Source organism: Peromyscus leucopus, chromosome 4, assembly GCF_004664715.2.
Source record: "Peromyscus leucopus breed LL Stock chromosome 4, UCI_PerLeu_2.1, whole genome shotgun sequence".
In the NCBI taxonomy this organism is placed as follows: Eukaryota; Metazoa; Chordata; class Mammalia; order Rodentia; family Cricetidae; genus Peromyscus; species Peromyscus leucopus.
In genome coordinates this window covers 106,103,294-106,118,926 of record NC_051066.1, presented here as the reverse complement: position 1 = coordinate 106,118,926, position 15,633 = coordinate 106,103,294, and the positions used below count along the sequence as shown (strand labels likewise).

General features: G+C 48.6%; 1 protein-coding gene across 1 annotated transcript in view; it reads right to left on the bottom strand.

The window, feature by feature from the left end:
• The window catches only part of Tgm3 (transglutaminase 3), a 38,356-nt gene extending 29,187 nt beyond the window's left edge, over window positions 1-9,169 (bottom strand). Inside the window, exon 1 of the mRNA XM_028878550.2 lies at window positions 9,068-9,169. Within this exon, the coding sequence (XP_028734383.2) occupies window positions 9,068-9,074 (7 nt within the window). The 5' untranslated portion in view covers window positions 9,075-9,169. The remainder of the gene's footprint in view (window positions 1-9,067) is intronic.
• Between the last annotated feature and the right edge of the window lie 6,464 nt (window positions 9,170-15,633).

The following is a 15,633-nucleotide window of genomic DNA, read 5'->3' as shown; positions in this document are numbered from 1 at the left end:
AAGATGAGTAAAGAGAAACGAAAAGTATTTGAGGAGATGTTTAGCCTGACCTAAACGTCACCCAATGTACACATGCGGCAAATCATCACACCGTGCCCCACAAATATGTGCGATTTATATAGACCTTGAAAGGAGAGGGTTTTGTTGGATGCCAAAGGCCATGCTGCATTCCAGACAAAAAGGCTCCAGAGGCTCGGGAAAGTGAGGCACATTGTCTGTTCAGAGCAGAGGTCCTGCCCTGAAGGGAGAAGGAGAGCTGGAGAGAATGGGGGGCCTGGCATAGGGGCTTCTGTTGAAGCAGCTCAGGCAGATGCTCCCTTTCTCTGCTATGGTGAGCCAAACACTGCTTTCGGAGAAAAGAGTTTTACAGTGTGTTCTTGCCAGTGGATCAGGGTGCTACATACTCTTTCATTCATATATTCTCTCACTCATTCGTTGATTCATTCAATAAATATTTATTGAAAGAATACGTTAAAGCGTTTTGCACAAAGGGACATTCCTGCAGTGTAGTGTCATATGGAGACAGTTCAGATCCAGGACATTGTCTGGCAGATGTTGAGATGTACAGAGTTTTACACAGCCAGGGACTAGGGACTAGTCTGTTTAGGGCAAGGGTCTCCGATTTCTAAAAACCCTGCCTCCTACAATTTTGCTCACTACCTCTTGAGCATCCCAGATTCTGAGAAGTGGTAGAGCTTTGCTTTTTCTCTTGTTTCCAAGAAAAGAAGGGCTTTTGCCAGGCAGTGGTATCACACACCTTTAATCCCAGCACCCAGGAGGCAGAGGCAGGTGGATCTCCCAAGTTTGAGGCCAGCCTGGTCTACAAAGCAAGTTCTAGGACAGCCAAGGCTACACACACAAAGAAATCCTGCCTCAAAAAACAAAAAGCAAACAAAGAAAGAAAGAAAAAGAGAAGGAAAGAACGGTTTTGTGGGATAGGTAATCAGACCTCTTGAGCCCCCCTGGGTTTCTTCATTCCCCAAACGACGCATGACCAGAAGGTAAGGCTCACTCTGCTAGACCATGAGCTGTCTAGTGTGTTCCAGATGGCCCTCTGCTGGGGACAGGGGTAAGAAAAGGTGTGGAGCTCCACATTTATGGAGCGTCTGCTTCCCTCCAACAGGTCTACCCGCTTCTTAGTTCTACTAATGGTTACGTGCTCTGCTGTGGCTGTACCTTCCTCGTTCATTTGCTAGAGTCCGGTGCCTTGTGTTTGGAAGGTAAGATCAAGACGAGACTGAACTTCAGGGCTCCTGGGCTGTAAGGACCCCATCCTTCCCACCAGGGATGCAGCAGACGGGTCAGATCCAGGGTGACGGTGGTGACGATGCTCAGAGCATTAGCTGAAGCTTACTGGACTTTGATGTGCTTGCCGTCATCCCAAGTCTTTACATGCCTTAGCCCATTAATGCTGTGAGTTGCACTCAGAGTCACCTGTTTTACAGATGAAAGAGCCAAGATGTGGGGAAGCCTTGGTCATAGTTTCTCCATTCCTGAGTGGGTACTGTGGGTACACAGTCCTGAGAGTCATCCTCTCTGCCTCTCTTGACACCGAGTAGCTGCATGGGGACATGGGGGTGTGGCGAGACACGCGAAGCTTCCCTCAGCTCAAGGAAGAAGGAAAGGTGGACTCGTATTTGTCACGAGCAGGCAGTGTGTCAACTGTTGACAGCACCCAGGATGTCTACCATCTGACAACTGAAAACAAGCTCAAGAGCAGAGCATCTCAGGCACCTAGAAGTCAGCAGAACCCAGCCTAGGCTGTCACCATCAGAAAGGCAGATCTGGTCTCTGCCTTTTCCTGGCATAAATCTTCCAAAACATTTCGGAATCTTGGAAAGGGTGGGTGTCTTTTTAAACTAATAAGACGACTGGGAGCTTCCGACAGCCTCAGGATAGTGGCTGGTTGCCTAGGAAACCAACCACGTGGTCAGAAGGCTGGAGCTCTCAGTGCCATGACCTGATCTGATGGAATCATCAGTGACCATGGTCATCATTAATCATTAATCAACTCTGTGATCAATCAATGTTTATGTAACGAGGCCTTCATAAAACCAGAAAAGAGAGCTTGGAGAGCTTCTGCGCTGGAGAATATCAGAGCTGCTGGGGTGTGTGTGTGAAGACATACCCTGCCCTTCTCATCTCTCCATCTGCCTGGTCCTGAGTTGTGTCCTTTGATAAAGTGGCAATCTAGTAAATACACCATTTTCCTGAGTTCTATGAGATATTCTAGCATACCTTTGATCATGAGTGAACGATCCCCCTCCCAATTTTGTAGCTGGTTGGTCAAAAGCAAGGTCCTAGAGGCAGCCGAGAAACCAGCCAGTCTCCGTTTTGTTCCTAGGAGCCGTTTTGAGTCTGTAGTCAGGTTAAGTTTCTGTCCCTCAGAACTGGGCAGCGTCCTACCCCGTAACCACGAAGTGTTCTGTAACAAACGCTCCAGAAAGATTTCCCCACCTGCTTCATAAAATCTTAACTGCCTGGCATCCCTTCTGTAACCATGCTTATGTGCAAAATCTCCCACCTTTTAGGTTTGCCCTATGAGGGGCAGGGGCTTAGGAAACAGGCTCAGGGCTGGTCTCATGAACCCCACCTTATGGGGAGACAGCCGCCGATTCAGCTCTGATGTGTACAGGAATAAAGCTTCCTTTAATTTGGCGATAATCTGGGTCAGTGTCTTTCTTCTTGAGTCTGTGGGATTAACACAGCCCTGTGAAACTGGGCCCTTCACCCACAGAGTCTGTGCTAACTCCAAACAGTGTCAGGATTGAGTCCAGCCACAGGGCACCGAGGTGGTGCTGGGAGAGAACCGGCTGGTGTGGAAACTTCTTTTGGTCACTAGAAGCCTCGAAAGCAGTCTAGAAGGAAGCAGTATTTCCTTTCCACCAGATCTTACTGACTCTACTCTGTCACTGTGTGCCCAGTTTTTCTGTTGGGAATAGGTCCCATGTAAGGCTCAGAATCCAGAAGCAAGTGGGGGTAAGAGGTCCTCAGGATGCACTGTCTACCCCCACCCCGACATTGAATCCTAACACATAGGGGACAGTGAGTATCTGCAGGGGAAGAAATGGGCTCTTCAAGGGCGGCAATCTTCAGGGGGAAGTGAATGAACAGGAGCGGTCCGCCTTGTTGTCCCCGAGGGAGCTGCTCAGGGAGGCTATGTGTTCACAAAGCCGCCTCCCCCCGGCGGCCTCCCTCAGACCTTGTCCCACCCATGAGCCTCTGAATCATGGGTGCCAAGGGCCCTTGGCTGTGCCCATCTCATTGCTCTCGACAGAAGAGTAGGAAGGGTAAGGAGAAGATGTCGGCCATCTCAGGGTCCCCTCAAGCTGGAAGCTCGTGAATACGGTTTAGTCTCAGGGCTGTGCTCTACACCAGTTTGGGTGAAGGGAAGAAGAGATGAAGGGTGAGTCTCATTGGCCTACACATCAAGTCACACATGTAAACATCACTGGGGGAAGAGAGGAAGGCTGGGGGTATAGCTTGGTCCCGGCACTGGAAAACGGGGAAAAGAACCCGAGAAACAACTTACAAGCTTCTAAGCTGCATGAAGATGGGGAGGGCTGGAGGAGGCAGCTGCCTCCAAGCAAGTGCCCCTGGTGTCCCACTCTGGGCCACTTCACAGTCCGCACTAGGCTGGGTTACTGCTTGGCTCCAGTGTCAGGCTGCAGACATGTCTCAGCTCTCCCCGCCCCCCAAGTATGTCACCAGCGTTCCTAATGGGGAGACTGCTAAACACTTCTACCCAGTGGTCACTTCTTCCTCCTCTTCTATAATGAAACCCCCACTTTAATAGGCCGTGCATTTCATAGGTCACGTCAGCGGGATGCTCATGAATCATGTCTGACCAGTGACTTGTAGGTCAGAAGTTCCAATGAGTCTTTAAAAAATTTAATTGCAGTACTATGCATATAACATAAAAACTAACATCGTAAGCATTTTAAGATACATTTCCGTGGGTTTTAGTATATTCGTATGTTGTGTGAACCCTATCCAGCTTCCAAAAGAGGCCACAGGAGGCGTGGCCCGTTATAGTCACACCTCACTCCCCGCTGTCTCCTGACGGCTAGGCTGTTTCCTCCTCTGGGGTTCTGTCTGTTCTGGACATCCGATATAAATGGAATCACACAGCACGTGGCAGACTTTAGGTCCTGCCTTCTCTCACTTGTTACAAGGCTTCCAAGGCTCCTTCATGCTGTAGGGTGTATGGACAGCTTATTCTCTTATGGCTGAACCAAATTCCATTACAGGAATACACCACATGTTCTTTACCTTTTGCTCAGCTGATGGACACGGGTTGTTTCTACATTTTGGCTGTTGTGAAAAGTGCTATTATGAAGCAAGTATTTCTTTGAAGTTCCATCCTCAACTCTTTTGAAGAAGATTCTGGTTCTGAGATAGTCTCACTACATAGTCCAGGAGGGCCTTGAAGGTACGACCCTAGTCTACGTCCACAGCCCTTTGAACATGCCTCATCTCGCCTGAACTTTTGATCCCCCTGCCTCAGCCTCCCAGCACTGAGATGATGTCACCTCACCCTGCCCATCACACCCGGCCACAAAACCTCTTGAACAGCAGTTGGCAAATGTGCTTGGCCTATTTTCTTCCCCCTTCTTCCACCCTGCTGTCTGGGGTGTAGAGTGATGTGATAGGGCTTGCAATAGCCACCTCAGATTACACAGGTCATACGTGAGGGACAGATGGTAGGATGTGAGGGCTGGGCAGAGCCTGAGCTCTGAGAACTGTGAAGTTCCCATCCCTTCCGGGTCTACCTACACTCAGATCTCCTGGAAAGAGGAAATGAACTTCTGCATTGTTTATTTTTCTAAGTTGTTGCTTTTGGGGAGGGGGGGCTTACTATCATTTACGAGTAAGTCTAACCCTGAGACCCTGTGATTAGATCCTTTGCCCATCTATTCCGTGGCTCACACTTGGCAGGGCAGCATGGGAAGAGGCCAGACTGTGGAGAGAGATGACTATCAGCTGAACCGACCCTTATCAGCCTAGCTCTAAAGGAATTGCTGGCAGCAGACAGGTGAGAATGTCTTGGTTGCTAAGTGTTGGGCTGAGAAAGGGAGCTGGCAGGATGCCAACACGGCAGGACTGACAGTTATGGGGCCGGGCTCCCCCCACCCCCACCTGCCTGGATTCTACTCCTATTATGTCTTCTCTAGACAAAGATGTATTTTTATATTATAGATTTCTAGAGTTAGTGGGAATTCTAGTTTTCTTATTTTTTATGTGTATGAGTGATTTGCCTGTATGTATGTACGTCTGTGTACCATTTGGGTGCCTGGTGCCCTCAGAGGCCAGAGGAAGTCATCGAGTCCCCTGGAACTGGAGTTGTGAATGGCTGGGACACCATATGAGTGCTAGGAACTGAGCCTGGGTCCTCTGCAGGAACAAGCGCACTAGACTACTGAGCCAGCTCTGCAGCCCCAAGTAATGGGAATTCTAAAAGTTATTTAGCTGAGTAGATTTCAGTATAGAGACTGCACTAGGAAATACATTTTAGTGTTCTCTTACATTGATCTGTAACTGAATACCATTACTCACTCTAATATTTTCTCGATTACTTCACCTTACAAAAATGTGCTGATCACAATCCATTATATGTCACAATGGATTGCAATGGACATCTTGGAAAATAGTGATAAAATTCAATACAATTCCCATATTACATTTCGGAAAACTGAGTCCCTCACCCCCACCCCCAAATAGCAGAAGTGACCTACTGAAATCACAGAGCAGTTTAGAAGCCGGGCTAGCCCTGGATACAAGTCACCGAAGCACTGAGTCACTCCTGCTGCCACGCCCCCAGGCTCCAGGGCCTGGCAGCCACACCTCTGGCTCCCAGGACTCTCTGCCCAGCCACATTCCCCTCCTTTCTTCCCAGTCTGTGTCAATTACTTTTAGCTGCTCCCGACGTTCAGATATCCTCAAGTTCGGTGCAGCAACACGGCAACATTTCCCGGCATTCAAGGCCAGGGTCTGTTAGCAGACAGAGGAAGGGGCTGGCAAAGTTCCCTGGGGTGAAAAGCAATCAACCCTGGACAGGCTGAGAGGCCTTGGGTAAGGACCTCAATGTCTCTGAATTGCGCCTCAACAGCGAAAAAGGAGCTGTGAGGCCCCATCACCCCCTCTTCTAAGGGGACCTCTACAGGCTGGAGAACACAGGCGCCTTAGGACTTCACATGTAACAGCCCACCAGCGCAAGGCAGGGACAGCTTTGCTTTCTCTGGGCCAAGCACCGAGCACCGGGCTTGCATCTTCTAACACTCACAAAAGCCTGCGGCCTTGTACCAATTTACAGATGAGGGGATTTGTAAATTCAGCTGGGTGAACTCATTTCTCCCACATCACAAGCTCAGACAGAACCTAGACCCAAGTCCAAGCTGGAATCCAATTTTCCTTGACAAAAATCTGACTCCAAGCTGCTAGCTGCAGCCAACCACCGTGGTGCTGTGGAGGCTGCCGGAGGAAAAGCACCAATCATTAACCGCAGCCCACTCCGTGCCCAGACATCATGCTGACGGGAAGTGGTGAAGGACTCCCCACTTTTCCTTTCCAAAGAGCGAGCTTGTAATCTCTCCTGACAGGGACTTCAAGCCTCCACACACAGGGGAGTCACCAGGAGAGTGATGTCTTGATCCAAGAGTTTCCCAAAACCAATCAAGCCAGGATCTCCGGATGAGAAGCATCCCTGGTATTTAAAAGCAGCTTTCTTGCTGATTCTAAATGTGCAGCCGGGGCTGAGAATAGTTACCTTTCCTACTTGTCAAAGCTCCTTCACTAATGAGTGGTACAGCTGCTCCACGGGGGAGGCAGGGGAGAAGCTCCTCCCTTCTCCCAATGGAGGGAGGCTCAGGAAGGGGAACACAGTCTCTTTTGGATCCTATCTCTCAGCCCAAGAGACCCAGCTCATTTCCTTTCCTCCCAAGTGACGGAGAAAGACTTTCTGAACTCCCGCACACACCCCAGCCTGGCATGTGGGCCCCGGGGAGGGGAATGACCGCCCCATGTGCACATCACAGCCTGCAGGGTAGAGGCAATGTAGAGAAACCACTGTAGGTGAACAAGAAGAGTGCATGGACCCAAGGATACCTGGGAACACGGGTCAGAGCTGAGGAGGAGGCTGGCGGGACACGTGCTAGGGAGGCACCTAACAGAACGGGTCCTCTGGAAATCACCTGGGAGTAGAAAACGGATTGCGTCTCATAGGGGTTTCGTCTTTTTAAAACATAGAATATCCTTTATTTATTCATCGATGACTCCATACATGGAAACAATGTGTCTTGATCATACGCACACCCAGTGTCTCTCTCCCTCTCCCTTGGCATCTCCAACAAGGTTTTCTGAAGATTCCAAGGCAAAGGGAAAAGAGGCTCACTACAGAAACTCCAAGTGCTAAGAAGCTGTGCTAATGAGCACTGCCTAGGCGAGGATAATCCGTTTTAGAGGTGAGGAAAGAGACTGACGGGGTAAGGAATCTGTCCAAGATCACTAGAAGGGACAGAGCGGAAAGCCAATCCCTTCAGCAGCCTTACTCCTGAATATGATCCTAAGTGGCAGCTACAGTTTGAGCGGCCTGGAGGCCAAGTGAGCTCTGCCTCTGATGAGGAGGGAGCAGATGCTAAGAGAGGTGAGAGAGGCCATTGAGCCAGGGCTCAGAGGTGGGGTGGGGGAGGAGGGGGATGGGAGCTGGTCTTCAGCACCAACACTGGGTGCCCTGGAGTCTCCAGAGAGGGAGCCCAGAGGGATGGTCTGCTTTTCAGGGGGCACATTTATTTCTCTGGTCCAAGTAACTGGAAGAAGGATGTAAAAAGAGTCTTGGGAGTTTGTAGATGTATCCAAAGAAGTCAGGAGCCAAGGAGGAATCCCTGACTCTTCCTTGGAAAAAAGTGACCAAAGTCCTGGTTCAAGGGAAAGGTCTGGGGGCTCACCTTCAGAGAATCGTGTATGAGCTCAGATCTGGATACAGACATAGAAGAAAGGCACCTTGGTGCTGGGGATTTGGTTCATTTTTGCTACCAACTTGCTGTTTGACCTTAGTAAGGCTCTACCCATTCCCGGGTGTCAGTCTCTTCCTGGCAGAAGATCCGTGCACTAGATGACAACTACCATTCCCTTTTAGTTTTCAGTCCCTAGAGCTCCTTTTACTAGCATTCCAACCATGCCTGCATTCATGAGAGGGAATGGGTGGCGAGACGTGAACATTCTCATCTGGAGATTTTTCTCAAAACCTGGCCTCATCATTTCTCAAGTGGCCATGTCCACCTTCCACATCTGGATTGGTACTCTCCTGGGCTCCTAACCACCATTCACCATACTTTACAGGTCTGACTCATCCCTTGTTTGGGTTTGGCATTGCTGGCCGTCAAGGTCCAAGGCCGCTCACCATGACAGGCAGTAATTAACAGGGCCCAAATCCTCGACAGTAACCACGGAGTCAGAAAACCTGCACGTCTTGTTCCTTTTGGGGTGCCTTCCCTGGTGCTGTTGGTAGGGACAGCCAGGATCTCGCAACATGCTCGCTGTGCCGGCTACCGGACTTCCGCACAGCAAGTCAAACCAGGGAGTATGCCAGACCTGCAGGACCTGTAGTTTACTTAGGAGCATTCCAGCCATTGGCTCTCAATGCTCAGCTTCCACGTGCGTCTCTCATACGCTGTGAAATTTGCTTTTCTTCGTCCCTGCTGCTGACAACTGGTAAAAAGTGTACTGAGAAATGCAGAATGCTATCTGGCTTGATTTCATCTGTAGCAACCGATGTGTGAAAGCAGTACTAATAAGACAAAGCTTGCCCTCAAAGGGACTGTGACCCCCAGTCATGTTGCACATCCTGCCCATCACTCCAAACATCCTGGTCATGTTCCATCACTGGAATATTCCCGAGGAACCCAGCAGGTACTCTAGAATAAAGTCACCTCTGAACATGACCCTAAAACACTGAAGCCCGGCTTTCAGATTCCCCACGACAGACAGCTGTCCCAACTGGCTACTCTGCCAGACCCAGAGGGCAGTATGGGTTTCCCACAAGGACCTGCTGGAGAGACACCACACTCACCACTCATGTTCGGCTTCTGCTGCCTTTCCTGGGGCTCCTCTGGGAAGGACAGAGATGGTGTGGGGAGACAGGCGCCAAGGATTGCCTTACCATTTATAGGAGCCTCTCCTACACACCCCAATTAGAATTCTAATGAGGTGGGCGAGGCACCAGGTCATTCCTGTGGTGCCTGTAAACGTTTCACTTACAACACACCCGTCACCCAATGGAAGGTCATCACGCTTATGCAAGACAGGCTTGGGAAGAAGAAAGGAGATGAAAGAAAGTCGGATGGTTTGCTCTCATGATTCTTCAGTTCATTCACAAAGGTGAGTGACTTCCTGGACCACAGCGTTTAGGAAACCTGTCTGGAGCCGATGCCGGGAAGTCTTGTGTATTAAGGACATGTCTAGAACTTAGCGACATCCTTTCTCGCTGTACACATATATTATCAAGGCTGTCTGCCTCCACACGCCACAGGTCATGTGCTCAGGGCTGTGCGTAATAGAAAGGACATTTTGAGGCTGAAAGCCCTCAGTTCCACTGCTGTCTGGGCCATAGGTCGTCCTTCACATTTGAAGCTTGGAAGCTTTGTTTAGGTTTGGGGATAATCATACCCACACTCTCACCTCTCAAGGATGAAGGATTAATTCAACATGATTATTCAAGTGGAAAGTGAATGTATGTGTCTCACCATGAACTAAACCAAAGGCGTTTGGAATCAGAAAGCAGTTAGAATCCAGGTCAAGGGGACCACAGTCTTTTTTCATGAAGCACCAGAAATAGCCACTGACTTTCCAGTTCTGCCACACGCTCTCTCTAGGACTGTAGGAGGAGTCATTGGCCTGTTTTTTGGCTCCAGCTCGTACATCAGTTTTCAAATGGAGATTAATTGCTGGAGAGACGGTTCGATGGTTAAGAGCTTTTTGCTGCTCTTCCAGAAGAGCAGAGTTTTGTTCCCATCACTCACATCAAGTGGCTCACAACCACCTCCAGATGTGGCTGGCTGTGTTGGGGCACAGCTGTAATCACAGTTCTTGAGAGGTTGAGGCAGGCAGATCACAAGTAACAGGCTAGCTTGGGAAAAGGTGTGTGTGGAAAGTAAAGCTCATTGATTGGGTATCAGCACAAAGGGTCTGGGTTCAATTCTTAGCAATGCCAAAAAAAAAAAAAAAAAAAGAAAGAAAGATAGAAAGGAAAAAGTATTGAGGGTTTTAAGACATGGCATTTACACACTATCCTGTCCTTTAACTATCTACTAAATATGTCTCCATCCCTAGACTGGAGGTACAGGCTATATGTTATTAATCTTCTCCTCAAAACCTAGAGGAGTACTTCACACATGGTGACAGCACATACCTGTTTCAATAAAAATACAATAGATTGTTTTTATTAATGTGTGTGTGTGTGTGTACCATGCACATGTGTGCATACATGTATGTGCATGCATATGTGGAGATCAGCAAACAACTTTGGGGAGTCTGTTCTCTCCTTCTGCCTTGCTGAAGCAGGGTCTCTCTTGTTTCTACCATGCTGCTGCTCTAGGCTAGCTGGTCCTCCAGGTTCTGGACAATTCTCTGGCCTCTGCCTCCATCTTCCTGGGATTGCTGATATGTGCCTCCATGTCCAGCCTTTTATGTCAGTTCCAGGGATGTGTCAAGCACTCTTATCTACTAGGCTATCTCACTGGCCCCTGTTTGAAAACACCTGTCAGTCAATCACTAAAAGGATGACAGCAAGTACCATCCTTGTAGTGGTTCCTGTGGCCAAGCACTGGCCGGTGCCTTCATATGTATTACCTTTTTCCGTCTTCACATAAGTACCCGACGTGTTTTCTATTATTGTTGCTATAGAAGAGAGGGGGCAAGCAGATGATGAACTCAAGACTATGCAACTGTAGGACTTGCGACCCACATTCAAGTGACTCCAGATCTGGTTTGCTCAGTCTTTGAAGTCACTGCCTAGATGATGAGAAATCTTGGCCTTTTGGGGGTCCTGATGGTTTTTGGAGAGGTAGCTTGGCACTTATTCCTGGTGGACGGCCAAGAAGAGCAGAGGTTTCAGAGGCATCTGGCAAAGAGCCTTGAATCCTGTGTAGAGGATTGAGGTAGTCTCCAGCTGTGGCGTCAGCTGTGACTCTCCGGGAGGCCTTACTTATTCAGGATCCATCCTACCAGGAGCCCTGAAAGTTGCTGTGTGACCCACTGTAGTGAACAGATGTGGAAGCACTCCATGTATTCTTGAGTGTGGTACAAGGAGAAGGAAGTGTTTACTTACTAGTACTAAAATTTTTGTTGGTCCTGAGAACCAGGAGGAATTGGACCCCAGGTATTCCTTTGAATAACATGACAAAATAACCTGCAGAGATGATAAGCAGGCGGCACTGCCCTTGGGGAAGAGCCTGAGGTCATACAGACCCGGGTCCATGGTCTGGTTCTGTCAAGTCACCTCACCATTCAGAGCTTCCGTTTCCTCGTCTGTAAAACTGAGGCAGAATTGTGGGGAAAATTAAAGGAGTCATAAAGAGCTTAATTAGCATGTCCTCTGGCACAGCCCAGTACAAGAAGTCAGCGCTGAGATTATTAGAATTATTATTATCCTTAAAGAATTGCACGGTTCCGAGTGTCACAAGTTTTGCAAGGGGACCCGCAAGTGTCTATTCTGACGTCTGGTCATGAGGTCTTCCCTTGGACCAGCCTTTACCCCAGTGCGGCAGATGTGAACAGACACTGGACTCAGAGACCCAGCTGCAAATCCGGGCTCTCGAGCGTTCCTGCTGTGTGGCCTTGGAACACTTTCAAGCTAACCTCCGCAGCAGCCCCACCACACATCCTGCTGAGCTGCAGCGACACCCAGAACCACCGGGTAGTCACTGCTGTGAATCTTCCCTGAGACATTGTTCGGGCCAGTTTCCCCTGTCCGCTCTGCTGCGGGCCAGCCAGCCCGCAGCCGGGTAACTCACCAGCAGCCGGCTGCAGCAGGGAGCCTGCCCGAACCTACGGCTGGCTGTTGGAGGATTGCATCATGGCCACCGCCACAGCCCCAACCTGCAGGCAAACTGTAATTAGTAGCTGTGTCACAATTTCAGCTAAATGATTTTCAATTCCGAGTTGAGTCAGCCAGCTCTGCGCAGGATGAAATTCCTGCTTGACCACACTCGGCAGCTCAGACACCAGCCAGGGGAGACGGGGCACGCAAATGGAGGCTTTTAAAAAGAGGAGCTCATTGATCACTTGCCTTTTTTCTCCCTCTAATTAAGGGATTTGGGGTGCTGAAGATTTCACAACACACAAAGCACAGGCTCTGAGAAGTTGTCCAGCCCAGATACATCTTTACCACAAACTCCACACCTAAGGCTCAGGGGATATCACGGTGGACAGAAAGACTTGAACAGCCAGGAGACCTGGACATGTGCTGTGTATCTTCTCTATAAGAGAGGGGAGCTGCACCCTGAAATCTCATTAATATGGCTGCACCAACAAGACCTGAACCACGACAACACCGGTCGGCATGCTGACGGGATGGAGGAGCTTTCACGGGCCTTACCCCTAGAAGAAGAGCTATAGGCAATTTGACTGATGAGAGGGAGAAGTCGTGTTCTCCAGAGATGTGCCTCCTAATTGATTATCCAGTAGAGGAGGTCAAACCTAAACACACACACACACACACACACACACACACACACACACACTGAATAAGTATATAAATTCAACTTGCTGAGTTTATTCAGCTCTGTTTGTCTGTCTGTCTGTCTGTGTGTAAATATAAGAATTTGAGAGGGAGCATAAGGTGGGGACATGGGAGGAGAAGAAGGGGAAGAATGATATAAATACAATATACATTTATAAAAAATTAAAAGAAATTAAGAAGATGAAAAATAATATTCTTAAAAGAAAAAAATTGGAGTACATTATTATTAGTTACTACCCATGCTTTCAAACCCCTTTCACACGGAGCTTGGCTGCTTCTCTGCTGGGACTTGGTGCTGGGACTCATAGTCCCGGTGCCTCTATCGCCTGTAGCCCTGTGAGTTCCCTGTGGGTCTGTTTCCACATCCGGGATGCTGGCCACAGACATACTCACATGAATACATAGTGCATAAAGAGTCGTCATCCACAAGTCTTGGGAATAGTATGGGATGACTGGTTTCCCTCCCCGTGATGAGGAAGAACAGAGTGAGGATGACTAGATGAATGAATTCCCCTGTGGCTGCTGTGGCCACCACCACGATCTACACCTGTTCTGTCCCCATGTCACTAAAGTGGGGGTCCTGAAAATCAAGGGAAATCAGACCAGCAAGCGGGCACACAAACGGGTCTGTGCTCTCTAGGGAATGTGACACTCCACTACATCTCTCTCTCTCAGTCTCTTCCTTCCTTCTCCCCTTGAATTAGAATCCCACCCTGCGGTTTAAAATAGCCAGTGAAATCATACATCACCATGTATGGGAGACAAAGAAGCAAAAAAAAATCTAAAAGGCTTCTTCTCACTGTATTTGGGGCCTGGTTCTTTGAAACAGAAGTTTGGCTGGATCTGCTAGCACGATTAAAAGCTGTTTCCCTGAAGAAGCTCTGGGGTCCCCACTCATTGATCAGAATCCTACATCGGAAGCCGAAACAGACACAGATTAAAGTTGTCCTGGCGATACTTCATGGTCAAAGTTATGTTGGCACGAAGTGCCTATTTGAACTATGGTAATGGACATCACACAAAGCCAGCGATTTAACCTTTATTTTAGTTACCTAACTCAACTGAGATTTATATAAGGGCTGCAGAGTTCAGGTCATCACACACAGCCTAAACCCTTCTTCTTTCTTAAGAATATAAAGCTTATGGACTCTTAATGTTTCCTTTGACTGAGCATTGACAAACGACAAAAAGATGCGGTCCAGCCCCGATGGTCCCCCAGCACACTGCCCTGCCCCGCCACACACCTCACGACAGCTCTAGTCCTGGTCCTCACACCTTTGAAAGCAGTCTACGTGGGGAGTCTCTGGAGCGGCTCCAGGGCTGACCCAACACCCCTTAGCTAGCTCCTCGAGGGCTGGTGCCTACACCAGCACGGATCCTTCCAGTGTGGAAGCGATGCAGCTGCTGCTGCTGCTGCTGCTGCTGCTGCTGCTGCTGCGAACTGGAGCTAAAGTGCATTGAAAGGAACAGAACGCTCATCCTCAGTATTACTGAGACTTGTCTCCTTAGGGCAGTGCTTCTCAACCTTCCTGATGCTGCCACCCTTTAATACAGTTCCTCATGTTGTGGTGACCCCCAAGCCACACAATTATTTTGTTGCTAATTCCTAACTGTAATTTTGCTACTGTTATGAATTGTAAAATGTAAATATCTGTATTTTCTGATGGTCTTAGGTGACCCTGTGAAAGGGTCGTTTGACCCCCCCCAAGAGGGGTCATGACCCACAGGTTGAGAACCACTGCCTCAGAGCTTTTGCTTCAGGTCTCAGAGGTGCCTACCACTCCTCGACTGCTCCTCTGTTGCTCATGAAGACATCAGTGAAATGAGGATGCTTTTCCCTTTGTCTAATAGTAACCACATTTCTCCACGTGTCTGGAACACATTCTTCTCCCATCCCAGACTCTTTTCTATGTTTCCTCACTCAGTCCTGAAGATGAGTGGTGTAACCCCTGCGGATCACGATACATGCCTTCTGAGCCTTCGTGTCTCTCCTAATGTCTAATGTCCGAGTTCCACAGTTTGGAAGCCAGGCCTTCTAGAATATGTTCATATATATTCCTTCACTTTCTGCTATTCTCACTTTCAAAGTTTGCTGTGGAATCAGATGACTTATACCATAGTCCTTGTAAATGTCAAGGATCATTACTTTGTTCTCGTCCATTAGAAGTTGCCCTGTGTCATGTCAGGTACCCAAGAACATATACTTTAAATCTGTTAGTGCCATTTCTGGGAGAATGATTGGTACACAAGTTACTTCTTCAAGAGAGGGACAATATACATAAACACACACACACACACACACACACACACACACACACACACACACACACACTGCTATTCCTGATGTCTAGTTCTGTGCTCAGAGTTCCATATCTGTTAGCTTCCAATGCTCCCCGGAAGCACTGATCCACTTCACAGATAAGAAAGCAAAGGCTTAGGCTGGGCGGTGGTGTTGCACGCCTTTAATCCCAGCACTTGGGAGGCAGAGCCAGGTGGATCTTTGTGAGTTCGAGGCCAGCCTGGTCTACAGAGTGAGATCCAGGAAAGGCGCAAAGCTACACAGAGAAACCCTGTCTCAAAAAAAAAAAAAAAAAGAAAGAAAGAAAGAAAGAAAGAGAAGAAAGAGAAGAAAGAAAGAAAGAAAAGAAAGAAAGAAAGAAAGAAAGAAAGAAAGAAAGAAAGAAAAAGAAAGAAAGAAAGAAAGAAAGAAAAGGTTTACAGAAGCTAACTGCTTTGGTAAGGTGGGCCCACCAGAATCTGCCTATGCTGGGTGCTCCCGTTCAGTGAACCCTGAACCTTAGGAAGGCTCCCACCTGGTCCTCCATCCCACAGACTGATGCTACTGATCTTGGTGACAACGTTAACAATCCAGGGATAAACAGGAAGGTAGAGGTCCT